Here is a 26,799-nt window from a genome sequence, read left to right on the forward strand (position 1 = left end):
GCACCTGTAGTCCCAGCTACTTGGGAGGCTAAGGCAGGAGAATGGCGTGAACCCAGAAGGCGGAGCTTGCAGTGAGCCGAGATCGCACCACTGCTCTCTAGCCTGGGCGACAGAGCAAGACTCCATCTCAAAAAAAAAAAAAAAAAAAAAAAAAGAAAACAGATTTTCTAAGGGTGAAATCTTTTTGTCATATTGCATTCTGATTCCTACCAGCATTGCATGTGTACGGATGTTCAACTGCATTGGAGTTAAGTTTTTTAAAGGGAAGCACATTTCATGCCCAATCACTACTAAAATTCTGTCTAGCCTGATATAGAATAATAGTCAGATGTGTGAGCTCAGAGATTAGACTGCCTGATCCTGAACCCTAGCTTCAATGATAACATGAGGATAACAATATTATTTACCTCATACAGTTATTGTGAGTGTTAAATTATGACACTATTTGTTAAATGCTAAGCATGGGCCAAAGTAAGCATCCATAAGTATCAGCTGTTATTACTACTGTTGTTACTAACATAACAATATATTTTAGAAATAATAGGTAATATAGTTCCTCAGCTCTTGTTATCATTTGTTGGCAGTGGATGAAAAAGAGTTACAGATTGTTAATTTTTTTTTATTTCATTGATGATAGGAGGTGACAGAACTTGTTTAATAGAAAACCAGACCCAAGGAGGATTTTGTTTAATATGCACTGCAGGAACTTTCAGAAGTTATAGGACTTGAAAATTAAGAAGCAGATGGTAACAACCAACATGTCAAACTGTTTTCATTGGTTTAGTGGGGAGCTTTGTACTGAAAAGCTGGTGAAACATTACAGAATCATAAGCATGTGGTGTACCTCACCAATTTCTTAGATTTGTCTTATACTTTCCTTTATAAAAGCAAAGATTGTTCCCCGATTGCGTGTTTGTTTAGGCTTATGAGATGTGGCCGAGATGGGGCTACCATGCTGGATTCCAGGAGGGTTAAATTAAAATGACCAAAAACACTTAATACCAAAATATTACTGGGTCAGGAGATGTTAGTGATAAGTGTTGCATTTCTCTTAGGCTTCTGGATTGGATAATCAAATAAATATGTGGCAGGCAGGCAGGTACCTGAAATTCCAGCATGGTCTTCCCCATGTTTGATTCCAGCATGTAGTGATAGGCTCCAACACTGGTGCTGGGGTCATCTGCATCATCTAAAGTGCCCTTGGGAAAGCAAGCAGAAAAAGAAAAATTACTGATTTTTCCTCCTCTTCTTTGAATGGTCACAAATTAATTCTGTGACCGTACAGCAAGCCTTCTATTTCTGGTCTAACCTGAACAGACGTTCACTCTACAACCAAGTCTCCAGTTGATTTGAGGGTTTTGTAATCAATTTGAATTGAGCGTTTAATTAGAATGCTAATTGTTACATACTCGCTGATAGAATAATTTTCCAAAGGAAGACATTTCTGTATTATCGCACAGGGTGTTGGTGGTGGTGGTGTTAACATTTGCATGGCTGAGCTCCGAGGCTGCCTTCATTGGTTATTGAAATCTTGAAACACTGACTTTGCTCTGATTCCAATGATAACCAGGCAGTATTACATAATTGACTTGGAAAGAATTTGTCAGTTGTATGGACCATTCATATTTTACTGCTGTGATTCTTAATAGGAGCTTTTCGTAATATGCTGGTGTTTGGCCTGGAGACATGGATCATGGTTTATATTTTTTCACTCCTGTACCGCTTAATCTTTAGGAAACGAGGTGGGTGGGTGATGGGCAGAAATGAAATTCCCTTTCAATTTGGGTGTGGGGAGTGCTGCTAAGAAGCTAACACAACTCTGGTATGGCCTTTGGGCCAGCCCTTCCGTGTCCTATGGACACGGATTCCTGGGAAGGTGGGCAATGGTGACTTTGTGAGACTGAACAAACAAGTGCCAGCATCAGATAGCAGCAAATTTATAGCTTTTGAATGCAATAACATTAACACACCGCTGCTGAAATATTTATGTTGGCTTTTTAAATATCCCAGAGGAAATCCATCTAGAAGCATGCAACCATATATAATCTGTTTCCTTAGAAATTTCCATTTAAAAAATGATAAATTACTTTTACACTGAGGGCCCCTCCCTACTCCTGAGTAAATTTCACACTTATATAAATCAGGCATAATTTTCCTAACCTCTCTTCCTCAAAAGCACTTGAAATTTACAGGACTGGAAAATAAAGGCTTCCTTTCATCCTCAGACCAGATATAGAACAGAACTCCCTGGCATCTCCTAGCCAAGTCAATCACCCTTCTTCTCCTGCTCCTTCCTTAGCTCTCCTTTATGTGATAAGAAGATTTATGAGGGGAAAAGAGTCACATCTAGTCTGATAGTGTTTCCTTCATCATCAGCAGCTTCACCAGAATGACGGAGCCTTCCTAGTTAAGGGAAACAGAGAAGGAAATCTCAGGTGGGGTTTATCCGTGCTAAAGGCAAGCCAGAGGTGGCTAATCCCTTTGGTAATGCCAGGTTCCTGCCCTTGAGCACACACAGGGAGATACTTGCCACATGTGGGGACCCAAGGCTTCTTTCCTGGCTTATAGTTTGGAAGCAATGGGAGTTGGGAGCTCCAAATCATTCATGGGACAAATATCCTGTCCTGTATTGCAAAAAAAAAAAAAAAAAAAAAAAAATCCTATCTAGTTTTTAAGACAGGGTGTTTTGCTCTTAAAGCACTTTGCATTTAATTGTATTAATTACAGAAATTTTCAGTGCTCTCTGCAGAGGTAATTGATATTAACCATAGTAATTCTAATAGCTAACACATATTGGGCATATGGTTTTTCCCATATCTAAACAGTCCATGTTTCCTTAAAAATGCAGATTGCAGGGCCCCACACTGGCTGGGGAATTCACACTTTCAGTAAACACTTCAGATGATTTTTCATGATCTTTCAACTTTGGGGAAAATGGAGCTAGTTTTCCACTAGATTAAAGGAGTATTCCACTGTTTGCGTTCTCAGGCCCTAAAAGAGTCAACACTCCTCAATAAGCATTCACTTAAACATATCCAGGTGGATCCAACGATCTACCTTGATTTAAAGCATGATTAATTGTGGTCCAGGGAGATTAAAAAGTATTATTGAGATGTGTGAATTTTATGATTTCCAATTTAAGTATTCTTTTTTCTGAAAATTAACAATTTAATGGGTAAAAAACGAATCTACAGAATTCTTAAAATAAGAATTTACTATGTTAGCATCTCTCAAGATTCAAATGCTTCAGAATTCTCAGTGCAGCCATCTCCTGCCCTCCCGGGTGGGTACTCACACTGGTGGAGGCTACTGCTTCCTGAACACTTTCCATAATGAATTCCTTGGTGATCCTGCGAGAGGGCAGCTCATTGAAGAGCGAGTTGATCAGGGCCACTTTAGCTGCATCCCGCCTGGCCTCAGCTCTACTTAAGCAGCACTGGAGAAGGGAAGGAGAAAAGGAGTCATTTGAGAATTTAGCATTTCACCATTTCACTCCCGCATCAATGGGTCTCTGGACATTTCTATTTATGCATTTGCTGTCTGCATCTATTCTTTTCATATACATTGCTGATCTCCCTGAAGGTCACGCAGATTTTCCTTCAGTTCCAGAGTCCATGCAAATGTCTTGGTTGATCTTCAGTTACCTATTGCCTTATTTTATAGTCTTTGAATGTCTACTATATGTCAGAAGCTTTGCATACTCTGTTAATGAGTAATGATAAATTAATAATGGCTACTATTGTGTGCTAGATAATTTATATTCATTATCAGGGCCTTCCTCAAATCCCTATTTCAGAGGAAAAGATGTAAGGAAAGGAGAAAAGCAAGGAATCTGGAAATACTTGTAACACAATAATTAAGAACACAAATTCTAGAGTCAGACTGCTTTCAGCTCTGGCATTTACTAACTATAAGATGTTGAGTAGGTTCATTAGTCTCTCTGCACCTCAATTTCCTCCTCTATAAAATGGGAATATAGTAGGATTGAGGTTAGGATCAATTGGTTAATATAGATAAAGCACTGGAAATACCTGGCACATAATAGCACTTATGAGAACATGCCGGCCAGACATTTTTATCTCCAGGTTAGTACAAGGGTGCTGCTGTCAATATCTATTGCTTTTGCATTTCCAACATTCGTCCCCCACCTTCCTTCTAGTAACAGTTATCTGATTTTCTTGAGGACTAGGCTTTCTCCCTTGCTCTCAATCCATGTGGTTTTGGTGGGACATACTCCATTCAAACCTTCTTGAAGTTAGGGCCACAGGAAGCCTATGATTAGTGACTCATAAAAAATTCACTCCTCTCAAATATAATATTGTTCTCCATGCAGCTAGACTGGCTTTCTGTGGCTCATATGGATCTGGTCAATGCATCCTGATTCTTTTCTGTCCTCCCTGTCTCTGAACAACTAACAACTCCCATTTTTCAAGTTCTGGTTTGGCATGGTTCCTGGGGTTGCAGATAGAGGGACAAGTGTCATGAATACTGGACTGTCCCTGGAGCCCACACCTTTTGGAGAGCCCAGGAGTTGATGGCCTCTCTCCTATAGGCTCCTGTGGACCCAGGGATAAATGTCTAGGATCCTGGACTCCTGGGGGGAAACAAGTCCGAGGAAGAGAAGTCCAGGCCTAGGTCAGTGGCTGACTAATGGGGTAGCCTGGCACCCCTGGCTCTGCTTCTCAGAAACCTGGACCACCTGAACTTTGGGAGCTAATCTTCTCACTGGACAAATAGGGAGGCTAGGCTGTCTGATCTCCAAGGCTCCTACTACCCAAAATGCATGATTCTCAGAATCAGTAGTTCTTGGTGACTGATGGGAAAGAAAAGGAAAAAATACCAAATATCACACTTCATTTTGCAGTTTCACAGAGCAAGGGTTCTGTACCACCAGCTGAAGCAAGCCAAATCCCTTTCATTTGCTTTCACAACATCCCCGCCTCCATCCTATCTGCCTTATGTTGACTATTTCTGCACTGTCCCAGGAATGCTCCAGTCTTACGCTCTCGTGTCCTCTAGAGACCTGTCTCTCCTCCCCATCTCCACAAACCTAGTTGGAGTGTCCTGAAGCCAGGTTCCAGGTCCTCTGTGATTTTCCCTCAAACCTTCTAGAACAGTAGTGCCTATATATTGTAAAGATCCTGTCCTCAACTGTGGGTAACTTCTTGCCCCACCCCCTCTCCCAGCCTCCAGGCCTGGGAGGAGCCCTCATATACTTTTGTTTTTAAAGACTGATTCTCTTCTGTCACCCAGGCTGGAGTGCAGTGGTGTAATCTTAGCTCACTGCAACCCCCACCTCCTGGGTCCAAGGGATCCTTCCACCCCAGACTCCTGAGTAGCTGGGTCTACAGGCACTGGGCACCATACCTGGCTAATTTTTGTAATTTTTGTAGAGACAGGTTCTCACTATATTGCCCAGGCTGGTCTCAAACTCCTGGGCTCAAGCGATCCACCCGCCTTGGCCTCCCAAAGTACTGGGATTATAGCCGCTGGCCCCCTCGTATATTTCTTTTTTATTTTATTTCTTATTTCAATAGTTTTTGGGATACAGGTGCTTTTTGGTTATGTGGATAAGTTCTTTTGTGGTGATTTCTGGGAATCTGGTGCACCTGTCACCTGAACAGTATACTCTGTATCCAATATGCAGTCTTTTATCCCTCACCCCCATCCCAGCCTTCTCCCCCAAGTCCCCAAAGTCCATTATATTATTCTTATGCCTGTGCATCCTCATAGCTTAGCTCCCACTTACAAGGGAAAACACAATATTTGGTTTTCCAAATATTGTTACTCCACTTAGAATAATGGCCTCCAGCTCCACCCAAGTTGCTGCAAAAGCCATTATTTTGTTCATCTATATGGCTAAGTAGTATTCCATGGTGTACCCCATTTTCTTTATTCACTCATCGGTTGATAGGCACTTAGGTTGGTTTCGTGTTTTTGCAATTGCAAATTGTGCTGCTATAAACATGAGCGTGCACGTGTCTTTTTCATATAATGACATTCTTTTCTTTGGGTAAATTCCCAGTAGTGGAATTGCTGGATCAAATGGTAGTTCTACTATTAGTTCTTTAAGGAATCTCCATACTGTTTTTGTATATTACTTGCGCATCCTCCACTAGCTGAGCCAGGCTCAACGCTTGGAGATGCTCGTACATGGTGAGTGTGTTGATGAAATAATTATAAGACTTTTGAAATGGCGAGAACAAGATGCTGAGGAGAATTAAAACAAACACAAATTTAAAAATAACAAAAACCAACCAAACTAACAACACTTGCCAGGAGACTAACAAAGCAGAACAATTAAGGGCAGGCAGAAGAAGATATTATAACTTATCATAAAGAGTGATTTTCTTTTCTTTTCTTTTTTTTTTTTTTTTGAGACGGAGTTTTGTGATTGTTGTCCAGGCTGGAGTGCAATGGTGTGATCTTGGCTCACCGCAACCTCCGCCTCCTGGATTCAAGCGTGGCTCCTGCCTCAGCCTCCCGAGTAGCTGGGGTTACAGGCATGTGCCACCACAACTAATTTTGTATTTTTAGTAGAAATGGGGTTTATCCACACTGATCAGGCTGGTCTCGAACTCCCGACCTCAGGTGATCCTCCCACCTTGGCCTCCCAAAGTGCTGGGATTGCAGGCATGAGCCACTGTGCCCGGCCTAAAGACTGTGGAAAGTAGTTGGTTTTTTTTTTTTTTCTTGGTGTTGACACACAACAAGGCTTTGGGGGAAGCTTTAGACAGCAAGGCCATTCAAGGTTTAGACCTCTTCCAAGTTTTAGGCAACTTGTATGAAACCAGGATGGGTTTGACAAGATAGATTGGCTTTGTGTTATGGGCTTGGCTGAAAATTTGTAGGACATTGAGTCACCAGTCTTTCACTGAAGCTTGAGTGCCATCTCTTTTAGGAAGCTTTCCCTGATCACTCTCAAGTCTAGACTTGGAGGACCACTGTCCAAGGGAGGCATTGGCCACACTGCAGTGTAACTGTTTGCTAATGCTCTGCCTCCACCATCTCCTAGCTGTGAGCTCCTTAAAGGCAGAGACTATGACTTAGTTGTCTCCTGCCTCCTGTGACCTAGTTTGCTGAATAAGCAACAATACAGGCTAGGAAACTAAAAAACAAGTCACGGAAGCACTGGACATAATGTTCAAGAAATCCTCATAAAGAAAAGAATGAAAGATATATACTTTTTATTTTTTTAAATGAGCACAATTTCAATAAACCCTCTATGGTATGTGTAACTTAGTAATATAAAAATATATTAATGAATTTCAGATGGGTAATTGGTCATTGCATTCAGACACTTTGAGATGACCATTTTTGCCTGAGAGTAGGGTATGTTTATTATTCTTTGGAAAATCAGTTCCCCGTTAAAAAGCAAACAATGTTTTTGCAAGTATTACCTGGCATCTGTAGGAACAGCTCATTATAATAGGAATTTAGCTTTACAAAATCTATCATAGGGCTGTTGGGGTTTTAGAATTTAGAGAATTAGATTCAGATCCAGGCACTCTTCAGAAACAACTTCTATCTAAATAATAGCAATTTAAACCATCTTTTATGGAGAGAGAGACCTAGTAAACACTAGTTAGATAAAAGAAGCTATCTATTTTAAATAAGACCAGTTAAGTACTAGATCAAAAGCACCACATACATTTACAACCAAATGGCACTGCTTGGGAGATCAAAGTGCAGCCCGGCTGAGAGAACAGAAAGAGCCTTTACCCAGAAAGCATGAAAAAGCACTAGAGACCTAACCAATATCAAGATTTTAAGGCAGACACATGTCGATGCTTATTTTATTATTTCAATGTACAGAATCTTTGCTTAAAATGGGGGAGAAAGTGTTCCAATTAATAAGTACATAAAATAAAATAAATTCTGAGCCATCAAAGGGCTTTTCTTGCTATTGTTCTTGGCATTTCTGAAAGACAAGTACTTCAAAATGTCTATAATGTTAACCAGCCGCTTTCTTCTAAATTCTAGAACTACAAATCCCAGCCAGTAAGGGCTGCATATTTTTCTCTAGGGATCTTTTAATGGGACCTCTCAACCCATAAGAATCTTTACTTGGGGAAGAAATTTAACCAAACGGCAATCTACTTGGTTGCAATCTAAATCAGAATGTGAATGTTGCTGTAAAAACAGGCACTGTTAAAGTTACTATCAAACAGTGGGAAACACTGTAAGAAAATAAAATATGGTAAGTGACAGGACATTTTATGGATGTGTCCAAACCAGTCGTCAAAGACATCGGTTGGGGAACGAGTGAAGTATGATGTTATTTCAAAGTAACTTCCTGCTACAGTTAGGCTTCCCAGGTTATACAGTTTATTCTTGCTATTTTTCAGCCAGGCCCTAATCATAAATATAGATTTGTAAACCATGTCTTTTCTGTTAACCATTCTTACTTGTTAATATAAAAGACAACTTCTGTCCTTTGTACTTTGTGAAAGTGCAGAGCTGGGATATTTAAGTCAAGATTTTACTAAAGTCAGCTGTGAATTTCTCAGGCATGTGGAGCCACATGCTTTCCAAGTGGCCAGGAGACCTCACTCAGACATTGATCTTGATGTTCAGATGCCTTTCATTTGCTGGTAGATTATAAACCACTATAATCATTTCAAAGCCTCCTGACTCTGATCTAAAATTAAAGTTAAAAAAAAAAAAAAAGAGTGACTGTGGCATTGCTCAGGAAAGCTATTCAAAGACAGTGGTAGCCAGTTGGTAAGATTCCCCAGTGACCCCTGCCCCCTGGCATTCACACCCTTGTGTAGTCCTCCCCTACACTGCACCTGAGTTCGTTTGTGTAACCAATAGAATATGGTAGAAGTGATGGCAAATCCCTTCCCGTATTAGGTTATAAAAGACACTATGGCTTCTGTCGTGGTCTCACTTGCCATCTCTTTGTAAGAGAAGTGGAACCAAGGGGAAAAGTCACTGGCTTGGGGAGAGTCAGCTGCCATGTTAAGAGCAGTCCCATGGAAAGGCACATATGGCAGATAACTAAAGCTTTCTGCCAGCAGCCATCTGAGTGAGATTGGAAACTGATCCTCCAGCCCTGATCAAGTCTTCAAATGACTGCACCTCCAGCTGACAGCTTACCAAAAGCAACCTCCTTCTAGAAGACCTTGAGCCAAAACCACTCAACTAAGCTGCTTCCAGAGCCCTGATCCTTGGAAACTGTGCGAGACAATAAATGTTTGTAAGGTTACAGGCAACATCTTATGCAGCAATAGATAACTAATACAAAGGCTTTGCTCACCACAGGTAATTAAGAAGTCTTAATGAAATAATCTACATTGCTGGCACTATGTGCTTGGCACTATGCTGAGCACTTTATGTTTATTATCGCATTTTGTTATCACAACAATCCTATAAAGTTGGTTTTGTTATTATCCTTATTTTGCAGGTGAGGAAATAGAGGCTTAAGGAGGTTGTACATCTCCAAGGTTATGCACCTTAAGACGTGAACAAAACAAGATTTGCCCTCAGGTCTCTCTGACTTGGGAGTCCAGATTTTTAACCACTTTGCTATTTTGCTCTTCGTAGAAATGGCCACCCACTTTGGAATAAAGAGGATATATAATTTGCCTAAGGTCACATAGCATGTCCTAAATCAGTACAGTATTTTAGACAAAGCTTCAACTTTGTGCTTTTGTGGGTCATTTTGATATAAGACTACAAGGATATCTCCTCCCATGACAAACTTGAGTTCGTTTACAACAAAAGGCCAAGCAAGATGCAGTACACTGTGGGGATAAATGGTACTCATTGAGGATAGGAATACGCTGAAATTATCTCAATATCGTCCTCCCTCCTATTGTTCTCCTTTGGATGCTTTCCTGGACTATAGGGAGAAGGAAAATGGAGATAGAAAGGCCAACTGTGACTAGACCAGAGATCAGATGTTACCTTGTAGGAAGCATCTCATTCTAACTGGAAGTACTCTCTTGATTAAGTACGGGGCCAAGAGAGGTTGGAATTCTACCACACAAGGTTGCTTAACATTTCAAGAAGTATTGATAACTCTTCAAGAGTAAAAGTCATTTAAATGAAACTTCCCTGGCCAGGCAAGGTAGCTCATATCTGTAAACCCAGCACTTTGGGAGGCTGAGGCTGGAGGATCACTTGAGCTTAGGAGTTTGAGAACAGCCTGGGCAATGTAGCGAGACCTTGTCTGTACTAAAATTCAATAAATAAATAAATAAAACAAAAAATAAACTTCCCCAGCTCTGATGAATAAAAAATTCCCCCCAAGACTAACTCATTTTGGCCCTGTATTTTACCATAGATTAAGATGACCAACAAGCCACCAGGACCCTATAGGGTACACTATGAAGATTGCTGCCAAGCCTAGGCCAGGAGTTTGGACCAAGAGTTCAAAAACTTTAGTGTTCATAGTACAATTACCTGGGAACTTGTTAAACATGTGTATTCCTGGGTCCAAAGCTGACCTACTGAATCAGAATCTCTTCAGCTGTGTCCTGGTGGGGGGTCTGCATATAATAAGATTTGCAGGTGATTCTGACACATGTGGACCCAGGACAACTCTTAGAGGAGCGTTGCTGAAACCTCTGCCCCTGCCATGTCTCATTTCTAACAGGCAGGAGCAGAACCAAGTTTTGTGGGGCCTGAGGCTTACACAATTTGGGGGCCCCTGTTTAAGAAAAACAATATGAAATTACAAGTAAAAAAGTTGGCATTGTGACTTACAAGGAGCCTCTGCAGAAGCTTCATTGTCTTCATTATAAAGCCACTTCTGCTAACACCAGAAATGCTAATTTCTCATTAGAGAAACTGCTTCTACCCAAGAGTCAAGGAAAGTAGCATTCAGGTTTAAAAAAGTCCTTTGTGACAGTTCTTCTAAAATTAGGTCCTTAGGAAGTACATAAGCACTACTGACTTAACTAACTGAGGTCTCAATTTCATTTCTCTGCTTAGCAGGTTTTATTTCTTCTATGATTATTTTCCAGGGTGTCGCCCTATGTAATGTCGAGATTCAACCAAGATTAATTTGTTGACCAGTAGGCTGTCCTGAAATAAAATAATGACTAGTTAACTATTTAGCATTAGCAGAAGTTCTTATATTAATTGAAATAAAATTTTGGTAGTCATGTATGTGTTATAAATAGAAATGCCTAATAAGAAATTAGTTTTTTTCATTACTTATTTGTGAAATACTTTAAAAACTATTTGTAGGTGTGTTACTAATTATAGAACCATCTTCTGGCCAAGCTGAAGCAATTTAGATGTGAAACCAGTAATTTTCCTGGTAGCCCTCATTTGATTAATGATTTTTTTTCCATGCTTTGTATTAGCAAACAGGCAGGATACATGTGTTGAGTAATTGTTTCTACATCTCAAAGTTTTACTGTACTTACTTCCCAACCACAGTGCTTTCTTTAGAAATGTATATGGAAGGACATCGATACAAGTAACTTTCTCTCCATCTTAAACAACAGACTTTCTACAATTATTCATACATGTGTTTTAAAGACATCAGGAGAAAAATTATCTCCAGATCTAAAATGTATAAAACACATTTTAGGCGCATTTTTATTGGTGCCTCCCAATGGTAGCCAAGGAGTTGAAACTCGGGTCTGTAAGAAGCAGGATTTTAAAACAAACAAAAACAGTAATGTAATAGCTAATGTGACAGATTGTATCTATTTGCAGGATTCAAAGCTGAAGATGCCAGTCCTCACTGGGGTCAAGGGCAGGTCAGTGTTATTTAGGTGGCATTCATTCAATAGTACATGGTACCCACGGGGTTTTCCAAAGCTGGGACTTTGGAGGTGGCAAAACCAAATGACTCTGTGAGAGGTGAGAATTCCTGCCCAAATCCTATCGGCTGTTAGGTCTGTCATTCAGGTGGTTGGGAACATTTTGCTTTTGTGACTTGGAGTCCGACTTTTAGCAAGTGACTTGCGGAGTTTGTGCGTACTGCCTGACAGCTCTGGTCAGTGTCACCAACACCTCGGTTTCATCCTGACAGCAAGCCTTCACGAAGAATGCCACAAACCAGACCCTGTTGGTAACGGACCCCCTTTCAGTGCTTTAAAACCTTGACTACCCTGACCAAAGCACGAACATTTGCATGTGTTCCAATTTATCTAATTGTGGATATATTAGCATTTTTTCTCCTTCCAGATGGTGATGTGAAAAAGGGCAACCGTTGGAACTCAGTCACCCAAGTTAATATCGTGTCTATCCATAGGTCAGGGTGGCTGCAAATACATTGGGAACAATTTAGAGCTCTGTGTGTGCTGGGGATGGGGGTCTTAGCTAGGTGTGGGGGAGGGGACTGCTCTGGGAGTCCAATTTTCAGAGAAAACTCACCAGTTCCTGTCAACTGAAAGAAATGTTTCATGCACATGGTGGGTCAGAATGTTATTTTTATAATATAAACCACCTGGCGTTCTCCTCATTTACCTCTGCCGCAATGCTATTCTACACACATACCTAGACCAAGGTCCCTGGTAACTATTACAAGCCTATGTTGTGCTTTGCTCCTTGAGCTTTTATTCCTTTTCTTTTCTTTTTTCTTTTATTCTTTTTCTTTTTTTCAAGTTAAGGTGTAGACAAGATGAATTGATCAGGGCTCAAGATTTGGGTTTATTTTTATAGTTGCTTTGATGTGAAAGGACTTGGCTCTGATTGCATAAGAGGGATGGGGGGTGGGTTAGGCAGAGATGGAGTCAGGCTTTCTTCCCCCTCAGCAACTCACTGAGCCGGTGAGCATCTTTCTAAAGTTTATGAATTAGGGGCTGGGAGACTCCTGTGGAGATAGTCCAAAGTCCTTATTTACCCTGTGGCCTTTCCTAACCATTTCTTTCACTATATTCTATATTTGGAGGTCAAGAATTTCTATTCGCTTTGTTTAATAAAAAAAGAAACAGATTAAAGTTAGAGAAGGAGGCTGGGGAATAAAGGGTCTCATTAAAGCAATATGCACTCCCAATTTCATGGGCAACTCATTAAGGTCTGATAATTAGCTGACATATGACTTTCAAATGGTTATAACTAACCTTCCCGTCTTTGAGTCTCATTAGTTATAAAACAGGATGCTTTCCTGTGGAGATTTCCACCAGGAAATGCCTCCTTTAGAAGTTAAGTTACATTGCATAGCATGTCGTCCATCTGAGTCAAGGTATACCACCCTAGAGGCAGAGAAGAGGTCATGGATAATTTCAAATAGAAATACTAGGCATTAAAACAGCATTAGTGCTGGGCAATAGTCTCAAGTTTATAGCAGGAACTAAATCCCTATTTGGGATATGGAATGTCAAGGCCAGGCCTTATTTAACACTCAGCAAAAAGAGCATTACAATTCCATTGAGTCGAGTGTATGAATTAATCAAATTTTCTTAGTCATTCTCTACTGGGAGAAACTTAATTTTACAAACTTAGTTTATTGTAATTTAAATGTACTTTTAATTCCATGTACTTTGAGAAGACTCATTTAATGCATGAAAGTATAAAATGCATTTTTATGTCTGATAATGCAGGTGAAGTATGCTTACTGCCTTAAGTAACTAAAATTAAACAAAATACTCCTCACTTTGTTTAAGGCTGTATGCTCCTTGGAAAAATAGTTTTGCTAGATATCAGCATAGGCAGTGGCTTTGGTTTGAAAACCAGAATGGCATAAAAGTGAAAACCCTTCAAATGAATTCATTGCCTTTTAGAGACAGAGCTTTGCAAGGAGCTCATCTGCACTATGTTCCACCCCGCATCTCACTACTCTACAGCCCTGTTTTGCAACCCCAAGCATTGGTTACAAATGGAAAAAAGAAAGGTCAATCAACAGTTTGCCTATGGAAAAACTGAATGTCTCAACTTCATAGAGTGCTTGGCATTATTCAACTAGCCTAAGTACCAGAACCTACTGCTTAACACCTGTACTTATTTTCTGTGAAGCCATTTTAACAAGAAAATACTTATGTGAAAAAGATATAATGCCCTGATGAGTGTCTCACCCTCCAAATAGATCGAGCTATCACATCAATGTCTTTGCCAGGATGCATTTTTTTATTCAATCATAATTCATGCGCATAAATAATCACATGCTCTAGTACTATATTCAAGGAAATTTTTGCTTGTTAGTCAAAATAAGAACGAAATTCATTAATTCAAGTTATTCCAGCAGATGCTATGTGGAAGACCACGTCACTGACTTGAAAGCAAAACTTGAATCACAAACCCTTTAAATCAAAATATAAAATAAGATAAAATACTCAAGTTCCCTTTTGGATTTGGAAGCAAAAACAGCTGCTGCAACAATGAGTGGCTTTCCTTCTGAGTTCATCAAGAGGGGAGCCAGACGTGGCTCTGATGGCCTTTGCATTGCTCTATTGTAAAAAAATGGAAATTACTGCAAGTTTTCATGGTCATGATATGTGGCTAGGGAAGGATTAACTGCCTAGACAAAAGTGGCATGAAGAAAATATGTCTAGAATACATGAAATACTTAATGCTTGTAATATTAGAAAATGATTTCTTTTATAAAAGATCCAACAAGTACTACTGTGTTTCAATACAACTTTCTGAAAAAAAAATTTTTTAATCAGTATTTTATTTATTGTTTAGAAATGCAGAAATGAAATTATATTTTCACATCTCTTTTTCTATCCTGTAGTAGTTTATGAAGGCCTAGTCTAAAAGCAGGGCTATGGCTGCTTTCTCTCTCTCTTTCGTTCTCACTCTGTTTCTGTTTTTTGTAGGTTGTGGTGTCAAGGCTAACTGAAAATTCTTTAATTAGCTTTCATGGACACAAGCTTCCCATTTACTTCAGTGAGAGGCTTCTTTGCATAAAAACCAGTGGTTTGTGTCCATCAGAGCCTTTGACTGGACTGCTTTCCTTTGATTAATGAGAAAACTAAAGTTCAGTCTGAATACTACTTTCCTAAAGAATGAATGAGCATAATCTCTTACAGCTTTCATGAAACTGCCCGAAACCAGAGGGATTAGTCCCACAATCCGGTCCCATACTCCACTTCAAGTATTTTCAATTACTTGGCACCATTGGTGGTGACGTCCATGGCTCAGTAAGAAGGCTACTGCTGGCATAATGGTTTCTCCATGTTTCAGCACATGGTCTTGGCATTAATAATCCATCGTGAAATGATTTGTAATGCACAGGGGTGACATTTGATTATGTGAAAGGCATTGCAGGAATGAGCATGTAGGCTCTTACAGTCCAAATCCTGGCAAAAACATGATGAAATGTTATATGGTGAAAATAACATTTAAGATGGTTTCTGAACTGACAAAGAAAAGTGTAAGCACATTGCTTTAGGAGAAACATTCTTTCTTTTTTCCCGCCTGGTTTTCCTTCTCAAGTCATATTTCGGAGGGGCAAATGGGTGAAGGGGCCAGATTTGGCAGCCAACCACCCAAACACATTTTCAAAACATACTTGATTCAGGAAATTCTGGATCTTTTTAAGCAAAGATGTTAACAATCCTCCTGAGAACCTTAAAATATGATGATTTAAACATCAGGAAAAGGGGACCCTAAAATGATCAGAGAAACCACCAAGAGGCCTCCCTGCTGAAGTGTTCAGTTTTTCGTTTTGTTTCCTATTTCTTCTTTTTTTTTTTAAGACCACAGAAGGATGTTGAATTTATTACCTAGGGAAGTGCTATCATTTTGGGTCAAAATTTATGAGATGATAGGAAAATTTATACTTCTCCGGGTAGCAAAAACAAAAACAAGAACACTAGAATTTCTTACACTCATATCTTCTAGATCCATTCACCAATCTGTCAAATGCATTATATTCTAGATAGAGTATAATGAATGTATGAACTAATATAACGCATGCCTGGGTGTGAGTACTGCCAAATCTTGGTTATTTATGGTCCTAAGAGTCGGGTGGGGAAAAAGTTGCTATGTATAAATTAAATCCAGAGAGAATCACAAGGTCTTTTTAATCAATACTTTGAAATTCATCCATTTTCAAAACTTTAACGACAGATATGAACAAAATAATATCAGTTGATTTTACTGTTACTGACTTTTCCTCCTTAGCCCACTATCTTGCAGACTTAGGTGAATAATCTTAGCTATTGGTTACGTACAAGAATGGACAAACATTAACTTCATTTATTCTCTGGATTTGTTATTCATTCATTTGGCTATTCACTTAACACAATTTATTAGGCACTTTATGCACTATATGCAAAACACAGTGCTTGAAGTCATGGGGAACATAAGGATACACACCCCATCCCTGGAACTTACATTTCAGTAAAGGGAAAGAACGTGCACGTAGGTAACTTGAGCATACAGCAGAAAACATTGAGCCTAGTAGAGAAACAGAACACTGCTTTGGGAAATCACAGGAGGCAGAGAGTTCCATCAGGGAGATTCAGAGAAAACTTTTTGTTTTCTCTGAAAAATTTTTGTGGAGTCCTGGGAGATGGTCAGGGTTTAGATACGAAGAGAAGGTGGCAATAGCATTTCCTAAGTAGATCTCAATGTGAGTATGGGAATGGTTAGAAGAGGTCAAGACATGCATGAGGAACAGCTAGGTAGAAGCATCAAGTGTCAGAAAAGGAAATCGGGGAGATAAAACTGGAAGGGAAAGTTGGACCAGCTGTAGAAACTTTATTGCCAGAGTAAGGAATTTAGTCTTTAATAAGAAAGTAATAGGGAGCCATTGAAGCCCCCATTTTTTACCTTTTATTTTGAAATAAATGCTATGTTTATAGAAGAGTTTCAAAGATTGTAAAGAGTTCCCAGAAAGTAGTCCATATCACCTAAGTTTTCATGTTTCAATGAATAATGATTTATATAGTATTCTTATATTACACTTCTATGATTATATCCTCTCTTTCATGCTTAGTGTGGTGTGTCTTTTTTCCTTAATCAGAAATGCCAAAGATCTGTCTTTCTTATTTGTCTTTTCAAAGAAACAGTTTTTGATTTTGTGAACCAAGTTCGCCAGTTTTTGTCCCATTTCATTAGCTCCCCTGAAGTTTCCCTAAAGCTACGTATATGTTCAATCTAATTTTAAAAACAGATAGTGTACATATGCAGTGTCAAAAAAGTCCCTTGATCTGCCTTTTAAGCAGAATGCTGTCTCTAAGTCCCACATAACCACAGAGCTGTGCTTTTCTGTTATGATTCTGCTTGGAATATGGTGGGCCATTTCAATTTGACAACCTATGCTTTTCTTTAACTCAAAGAAAATTGCCTCTGTTATTTATTTCCTCCCCTCTCTTTCCTTTGTCTCTTTCTAGAGCTCTTACTAAATTGATGTTTACCTCCAAAATTTATCTGCATGTCTCCTGTACTGTCTTCCCTGTCTTTTTGCTCTAAGTTCTAGAAGACTTTACTTAGTTATTTCTTACTAATTTGGCGTCTATGTCTGCTCCTCTATTTGTTCCTCTTTAATTCTTTATCCTTATTGTTATAATTTGGCAATCATATTTCATTTTCTTGCTCCCTGCTTGCTCCATTTTAATAGCTGTTTTAGAGAGAAATATCCTTTCAAAATTTTCTGAGGATATTAACTGTTATACTCTTTTACATTCTGTGCTGCTTGAATTATTTTGTTCTTTTGTTTGCTTGCCTTTGGTCTTTTCTCTTATGCATTTGGTTTTCCTCAAATGTTTGGTGATCTTATGTTCATTGGCATACATGGACAAACAAGTACATTAGGTTAGGTGGCTGAAAAAACCTTCCTCTGTGATTGAGAATGTCTGTGTCCCTAGAGGGGCTCCCCTGAATGAGAGGACTGCCAGGTGCTTCGTATTGAGTGGGGTGTGTTGACAGGCAGACTTCACCTTAGGATGCTCGATAACGGACCTGCAGGCGCATGTGGATTGGAGAGCCTCTTCTTCAATGGCTGCCTTTCTTTCCCCTTTGCTGCCTCTCATCCCTGTCTTTGGTGTCTAGGGTTATATCAAGCTCTGTTCTGAGGCTTCTATACTCACATTCAAATCATCCTCATCAGTCAATTCACTTTCATTTACCAGAGGTAAAAACATACTGCTAACTACTGTTCAGAGTGGGGATCCACGTCACTGGATCAATGGGTCAGAAGTTTTGAAAGCAGTTCTTTGATTAGCCTTGAAATTACCCCAGTACTGCCTCCTGCTTTTTGCATTTGTTCATGTGACCCTGGAGTTTCTCTAGCTCTTCTTTACTTTCACAGTACATTTCTCCTATATATATATATTTAGACTGTGGCATCTGTGCCCCTAATAATTTGATTCGACTCTCCCAGAATTGCCTCCAAAGTTCATCTCTTCCAATGGCACCCTTTCTTCCTGCCTGCACTATTGTGAATTTACTTATTTTAAAACATATCTTTGATATTTTAGGGAATTTCAGACTAGAAAAGAGTTTGAAGAATGTGCTAAGTCCACTCCATCTTGATTCAATCGTGAGACTTTTTTATTTTTATTTTATATTCTAAGAGCAATTCATCTTGTTGATTCTGGCCCATCTTTGCAGGTTATTTGAGAACTGTCAGAATATTCAGTGGCTCAGTCTTAGTTGTCCTTCCCAGCTTTAATCATGGCTTAGATGTCTGGAAGCCAGTGATGTCAGTTTGACCAGAACATGCTTTGTCTCCAACTCCCCACTGGACAATAGGCAAGGTTGTCCTATTTTCACAAGCAGTGCTGACCACAAGAGTAGGAAGGAGCCCTCTAAATCCTTACTGAAGGACACTATCTCTACTTCTAAGCCCCTATTTTACTCTAACAACTGTAATTTACTATAATCTAATTCATATCCCATTTTCTCCATTGACGTTACTTTCTGGAAGGTTGATAAGGATCTCACATTCATCACAGTCAGTGGAAACATCTCATTGGACATCTGTCCTGTGGCTAACCCCTGCTCACTTCATCCTCAGTCTCAAGGTGTCACATCTCTTGGTTTCCATAAATCCCCTCTTCTGGTTCTTTGTCTCTTTCTGGGAAATCTCTGGGCTTTTTAGAGAAATCTTTCTCCTTTTATTTCCCACACTAAAAGTGTTCCTAGGAGCATTCCTTGATCATCTTCTTATACCACACATTCTCACTTGGCAGTGGTACCTGTAGCTATGGCTTCAGCTTAGAAACATAGAAGTTCAACCCATATCTCCTTCTTGAGCTTCAGGTCTTACTTTTTTTTTTTTTTTTTTGGATAGGGCAAGGCGATTGCTCTTCTCTGTTTGGCTTCCAGGCACTTCATACTGACTGCGTCTTCACCTTTCACATACCAGCTCCACTTCCTCCTGTGTTCCCCACCCAGTGACTAAAGCCAGGGCTGACCACTGGTAAAGGTGAAGGTGAAGAGACTTGATTAGGCATGAAAGTATCATCCCAACTTTCTCCTAATGAAATCCCTTCACCTTTAGCTCCTGAACATGCTGTGTGTGCAGCTCGTCTCCATGGGCACTCATCACGGTCAGCCTCTCTGCCATTTAAATCGTTTAAATCCAAAGCATCTTCATGCTGTGACCCAAGTAATCTTTCTGAAATACATTTGAATACATCACTCTTCTGCTCAGAATCCTTCAAGGGTTCTGATTTTATATAGAATAAAACCTGTACTGCTTTGCAAAGTATTTACATCTCTTGTGGTTTGATGTGAGTGCCTACCTGTCCTCTCCCAACAGTTCCTTGCCACACACATTGACCCTTATGTTTCCCTCATTCTGAAAATGCTGTGGTTCCCTATGCTAAGAATGTCATTTTCCCTTTTCCCATTGGCCAAGACATCATCAACTGAATGCCTCAGTTCACGTTTATATTCCCTGTGAATACTTCTTTGACTTCCCCTAGGCAGCAAAGGTTTGTAAGTCTGTTTATTAAATTATACCCTTCCCTCACTCAATGAAGGATTTGAAACCATGTAAAACAGATACACCTGGTAACAGGATACAATAAATGAGTGAGTTAATAAGTTCAAAGGAAAAGTAAAGGTAAAAATATAAATAGTATCAGGTATGAAGTTAGTGTTAAAAATTATGTGATACTATGTTCTGTAGACTTACACTACAAAAAAAAGCCCTGAAAATTTGCCTTTAGGCTTTTTAGTTGACAAACTAAGAGAGAAACTTGATTGCTTATGAGTTTCACAGTATCCATAAGCAAGAAATAAAACATCTTTGCCAGTTATTGAAAATTGAGGGATAATTTACTCAATTAAAAGGGTATTTATAAAGGATATTGGCAAATTTAGAAATTCCTTTCCCTCTGTCTTCATTCATAGAATATGGTACAACTTTGTTCACTATTTCCAAGAAAACTTACAATGTAACCATTTTACAAAAAGGTTTACTTTACTTTAACCCAATGAACTTTCACTGACAAATTAATGGCTACTTCTTACCTGAAAGTTGCCAAAACAGCTTCCCCCTGGGAGGGTCACATAACTCACAAAGGGAGGCCCAGGAGCTGGCAGTGACTCATAGACCACCACACCTTCACTTGGGAATGCAGCCCTCTGCTGCTGCTTGCTTTCCCAAAATTCCTGTAACATTGACACAACGTTCACTGAAAGAGACAAGAAACACCATCAGTTTTTTTTTTTTTTTTTTTTTTTTGAGACGGTCTCGCTCTGTCGCCCAGGCTGGAGTGCAGTGGCGCAATCTTGGCTCACTGCAAGCTCCGCCTCCTGGGTTCACGCCATTCTCCTGCCTCAGCCTCCCAAGTAGCTGGGACCACAGGCACTCGCCACCACGCCTGGCTAATTTTTTGTATTTTTAGTAGAGACAGGGTTTCACCATATTAGCCAGGATGGTCTCGATCTCCTGACCTCGTGATCCACCCGCGTTGGCCTCCCAAAGTGCTGGGATTACAGGCGTTAGCCACCGTGCCTGGCGAAACACCATCAGTTATTAAGGATGGACATAATCTGGTGCAAAACCAAACTTTTATTTGCAAGCTGGATTCTGTAGCATGACAGTTCCAGTTTAAGTAGAGCTGGGTATGTGGATAGTGGGGTGTGGGGGCTTTTAGCTGTGAAAGAATATACTTTATTTAAATATATTTAAAGTATGTTAAAATATACAAATTAACCAATGCAAATGTGTATATTTCTTAATGAGTAAGGCTCAAGAAATGGTTTTGGTACCCTATATTAAAACAATATAGCAGTATTTCAAATTTACTCTATAAATTAATTTTTAATATAAAAATTAAAAATCTCATTCTGTTTTGAGCATTTGTCTTAATAGACTTTATCCAAAGCTGTGATTATCTATGGTCCTCTTTCTCATTTCTCATAGACTCTTAAGCCTGCAAAGATTTAAGAAGATAAAGCCAGAAAGAAGGGAACTCTTTTCATGCTCCTTCTACCCCAATCTAAACGAGAATGAAAGGCAGTTGTGGAATAAGCAGGAGGCCGGAAAAATCCATGAGTGAAACTAATAACATGAAGACCTTGTTAAGAACAAGGTCTGTTCGAGTATTTCAGAAAACATAGTAATGGCTAGAGCCATATGTTTTAGATTAAATGACCTGTGATAGCCTGCAGAAGTTCCAGATCAAATTAGGTTGGTTTGTTTATCCTGTACTGCAAATTAAACTGTAGAAATTAACAAGGATAATAGAATTGTAGAGTCAAAAGTGACCTTATAGGTCATGTAGGCAAAGCCCTGCCTAATGCAGGAATTCCTTGCCAGCATTCCTGACAGCTACCCATCTGGCCTGTACCTGAACATGTGGAAGGACCTAGTACTTGCTACAACCTGAGGCAGCCTATTTCAACTGCTAATGGTTCTGTAAAAGGTCCTTTTAAGAGTGAACTGAAATCTGCTTTCCTGTAAGGTTCATGCAGAGGGTCTACTTCTCATTTCTGAGGCCTCAAAGAAGTTTATTTCCTTATCCACATGAGAGCCCACCACATGTCTGAAAGCAGCATAGGACATCTGTTGTTTTGCTTGCCTGGCATTCACTTCCCTTCTTGTGGAAATAGCACTGAGATGTTCCTTGAAGAATCATGTAGTCTCTAGGGGTGCAGGTGGGAATTTGGCCATATCCAAGCCATTTAGGGACAAGTGTGTGAAAATGTTGAAAGTTTCCATCTTTCAGTGGGGTTTCTGGAGCGGTAGGAGGTAAGCATGGCACTGCCTGAGCAAGAAGAAAATCTGGCTGAGAAGAAAGTCAGCCTAGAGAATGGTTCAGTAAAGAGATAGAGAAAGGCTAAGTTCTGATGACATAGTTTGAGCTCCTGGTTCCAGCTATGCCCGTAATCCAGGATCCTTGATTGGACTTGAAGTTATCTAAACCAACCCATCTGCTTTTTCCTTAAGCCATTTTCAACTGGCATCTCTCACTTGCATATGAAAAGTACACTAAACAGACAACACTCAGGTTTTTTCAAGTTCTAGATTAAATAGTTTTTGCTCTTTCAAACATGCTTCATGTAACATGGCATCTATGCACTTTGCCTTTATCCTGAATATATTCTTGGATCTGCTTTAAAATTCTGGACAGTGACATTTTTCAGAGAGTCTGGAATATCTCAGAGTTTGATCTGGAGGCAAAATCATTGTATAGCCACTTTCTAAGCTGTTTACTAGAGCACTGGGTGTCTGTACCTTCTCTGTAGGTCACTGATCAGCTTCATGGTATATAGTTCAGGCAAATTCTGGCAACTCCTAAGGAACTGGTTGCCTGTGTATATTTAAAAACCACAGTGTTTAGTAATTTAAGAAGTGATTTGAGAAAGAAATCAGGAGAATGTTAAGAGTAGTGAGGGGATACTTGAATTAATCAATAAAATACATATTGAATGGTCAAGTTGAGAATTAGTCATTACAGAGCTTTTTAATTTTTTTGAAAATATTTGAAATTATATTTTCTACCAGTTGATATAATTCAAACTAGAATTACAACTTTCATTTTCTAAACTATTTTTCTGTCCCTCACTCTCCTCCTTTTCCTCCCACCCCTGAGGAAACAAGTATCTATGAGCTAGCTGACTTGAGTCTCTGCTTGCATTTGACCTCCAGAAGTCAGCAGAGATGTCCTGAAGATTGAAGACTGTAACTAATGCCAGTAGCCTGTTGCTCTTCTTGTCGACAAGGACTATTAGCCTCCTACTTTGTCAGTCAGTTGTTGACTGGTGTTTAGCTGAGAAGTGGAGCAGGAAGTTGAGGACCCATGATAATCTAGGTAAAACGCATGACAATCTGGGGAAAATGAACACAAGAATTTTGGCATGTAAAGCTCTTGGGATTAAGGAGTTTGAAGCTATGCACTAAGTCAGATTTCTGTGTGAATAAAAGTTGAAGTTTTCAAACTTTTCATTCTGCAATTTTGTAAGATTTCTCTGATGATCCCACAGATGTCATCACCCGCCAAGAGTGCAATATATATACATACAGACACACAATCCATCTTTCTATCTCTGTCTCTTCTTGTCGACTCAAAAACCAGACAAATGAAGTGCAGAGGGAAGAAGGCCAGCTTGCCGTTTGGAGTTCCAAAGATATACCAAAGATTGGTATATCAGAAAATGCTCTATTTATGAAACACATGCTCCTTTATTTTGGGGGGTAGCATCAACAAGGTTTGTGGACAATTTCAAAGAAAATATGAGCAGAGGGTCAAGAGCTGCTGAAGAAAATCACCCAAGTTTGAGAACAGGTGTCAATCAATACATAGTTAATCTCTAGGTGCAGTTGCACCTTCATTGCCCAGCCAATGATCCTGCCTTCCATGTTACAGAATAAACTTGAGCTACCAAGTGTGCAATATCTACCCCTATGTCTAGGGACCATCTGCACAAATGCTCAGCTCCACTTTATTTCCTACAGTCTCAAATGAATCTGTGCTGCTTTTCCTGGAAATTGTTCTCTTAGTCACTCCCATGGCCTATTTTTAAAAGTTCCCTCCTTATTCACTCTTTCCCAGCAGCCAAAGCTGTGCTCAAAACAACTATTAAATGAATAAATGAATAAATCAATCAATTAAATGAAACACTCATCTTGGAACTATGTCTGGCTACTAGTTATTAAAATGCTCCCAATATAGCCAAACTGCTAGAAAGAATATTCCACATTGACTATCTCTGCTTCCTTATATTCCATTTATTTTTAACCCACCGCAAGTAATATAGGCTTTCCGCCACATTATTCCACTGAAATTCCTACGGATAGTACCAATTCCTGGTTTTCAGTCCGTAGTTACTTGACTTGTTAGCTGTATTTGACAAAGCTGATAACTTTCTTCCAGAAACCTCGTCTCCCTAGGCTTTTCCTCCTCAGTCTGTGTTTCTTCCTAATCATTTCTCCTTGGTGTCTTTTGTGAATTTCTCTTCCTCTGCTCACTACTCATGTTGACTAGCATGGAAATCTTGTCTTGTCTCGTCTTGCTTCTCTTCCAGCTATTCTCCTTGAATGACAGAACCTACCATAATAAACACAGACAGCTCCCAAACTATTCTCTTGCATATCCAATTTTTTTTTTATCAGACACTGCCATTTGGATGTTGCAAAAACTCAACATATTTTCAAACTCAACTCATTTTCTTTTTCATAAACTCTTCTCTTCCTCTGAATTACTTTTCTTTCTCCTGAGTTACCAAAAAAAAAAAAAAGTGATGTTATCATCTACCTAGTTACCTAAATCAGAAACTGGGCATAAACCTTAAACTTCATTTCCTCTTTCAATATCTAATAAATGCCCAAGTTTGTCCGGGCGCGGGAGCTCACGCCTATAATCCCAGCACTTTGGGAGGCCGAGGCGGGTGGATCACGAGGTCAGGAGATTGAGACCATCCTGGCTAACACGGTGAAACCCCGGCTCTACTAAAAAAAAAATACAAAAAAAATTAGCTGGGCGTGGTGGTAGGCGCCTGTAGTCCGAGCTACTCAGGAGGCTGAGGCAGGAGAATGGTGTGAACCTGGGTGGCAGAGCTTGCAGTGAGCCAAGATTTCGCCACTGCACTTCAGCCTGGGTGACAGAGCGAGACTCCATCTCAAAAAAAAGAAAAAAAAAAGCCCAAGTTTTGTCAATTTCATATCCTGATGTCTCCCATCAGCATCAGTTTCTTTCAGTCTATACTGCCATTACTGCATTGGTTCATGCTTACTGTATCTCATCAAGCATACCGCAATACCCTCCTGACTCCAACCAGCCTCCCATCCAACCTATACTCCCACTGTTTTCAGGGTAATATCACTAAATCTCATAGCCGATCAAATCACTCATATCTTCAAATCCTTCTGTGAGTCCCTTATTAACTATGGAATGAATGACTCCTTGGCAAGGCATAGAAGACCCTGTGTCTTACTATTCTCTCTTGTCCTAACCTCCTCTCCCCAAGTTCACCCTCCGGGTTCCTCACTCTATATGCTTCTTATGCTTCTCAAAAGCCAGTACTTCCATTCATCCTCCTGGAATGCCCTTCTTTCCACTGTCTATTTTCTTCTTGAATGGTGCCTACTCTTTTTCAAGACTTGCTTCCAGCATCAGTTTCTCAAAAACAAAAACAAAGTAATCTCAAAGCCCTTGCTAATGAAAGTGTACCCCCCACCCCCAAGAAACATCATGGTATCACTTGGGAACTTGTTAAAAATGCAGAATCTGAGGCTCCACTCTAGGCCTTCTGAACTATAATCTCCTTCTTAACAAGATTTAAAAAAAAAAAAAAAAAAAAACTGATGCATGTTAAAATTTGAGAAACCTTGCTGTAGGAAGAAGTGATGATTCCTATCCTCCTAATGTATCTATTATATGCATTTTCCCTTTTCATCCTTACAGCACCCCCTTGAAATAGGTATTATCATCCACAGCCTACAAAGGAAAAAAAAAGAAGTTGAAGGTGTAATCACACAGCTACTAAGTCTTGGACCTAGGATTTTTAACCTAGTTTTGCCTCTACAGTCCATGTCCTTGGTTCATCCTGAGTTACTCTGTAATATAATAGAACTTAAGTTATTTTCATGCTGTCTATCTGTAATATAAACAATGCTCATTGGAGAAAGAATTATATCATTTTCCCCACAACCCCTGGAACATAGTAGAAACATAACAAATGTTTGCCAAGTATTTGAATGTTATCAAAAGTATAGAAGATGAGCTGCATTTGTCAGGCTGTTGGTAGTGTAGGCATGGAAGTCTTCCCCAAGAATTACTTCGTTTACCTTTTTCTGTGGGCCATTTTCCTGACATTTGTTCTTGACAAAGTCAAATGAAAGAAAAGACTTTATTTGTACATTTTCAAACAAGTCATATGACATGTTTCCAGCTTGGAACTGTCCTTCGTAATGAGCAGTCCATGTGCGTGTAAACACACATCCGTATCATCAATCTTCAACCAACTGCTCTGTTTTAAGCAATGGTGTAAATACCCACAGACTGGCTCAGGAGGGGCTGTGACTGAGCCTCTCATTCCAGCCCTTTCTTTCAAGGAACAAAGGAGGGACCTCAAGAGAAATAAGAGGCAAGGACAGAGACTGCTGAGGGGCTTGATTTCCCGGGTAGAGGGACATGAGCCTTCTGGCAAGGCCAGGTCTCTACCTGATTGTGCCTCCCACCTCAGGGTCAGGAAGCTACAGTCGAAAACATATTATCTTTGGCTTTGCATTATTTCTCCAAAAGTTTAGTAAAGTTCTTTTTGAAATGTTTCTACTCTCTCCCAGTGGACACTAAAGGGAAGGGGCTTTATCCACAGCCAGGACAAGATAAATCAGTCATACAGCGAATCTAGACACTGGACACAGGTAGCAGTGACTCCTGAGCCAGAGCTCTGGAGAAAGCCGAGAGGTAGCAGTTGGGCTGACGCTGAATTAAGGATGAGCTGAGCAACACTTCTGGTTCTGCCTTTAACTTTCACAAACCATCT

General features: G+C 39.7%; 1 protein-coding gene across 1 annotated transcript in view; it reads right to left on the reverse strand.

The window, feature by feature from the left end:
- The window catches only part of LIX1 (limb and CNS expressed 1), a 50,898-nt gene that overhangs the window by 11,769 nt on the left and 12,330 nt on the right, over positions 1–26,799 (reverse strand). The window contains exons 2-4 of the mRNA XM_003899951.5: positions 20,335–20,498; positions 3,296–3,436; positions 1,104–1,199 (exon numbers count right to left, since the gene is read on the reverse strand). Coding sequence (XP_003900000.1) covers positions 1,104–1,199; positions 3,296–3,436; positions 20,335–20,498 — 401 coding nt within the window. The remainder of the gene's footprint in view (positions 1–1,103; positions 1,200–3,295; positions 3,437–20,334; positions 20,499–26,799) is intronic.

This window comes from Papio anubis, chromosome 5 (assembly GCF_008728515.1).
Source record: "Papio anubis isolate 15944 chromosome 5, Panubis1.0, whole genome shotgun sequence".
In the NCBI taxonomy this organism is placed as follows: Eukaryota; Metazoa; Chordata; class Mammalia; order Primates; family Cercopithecidae; genus Papio; species Papio anubis.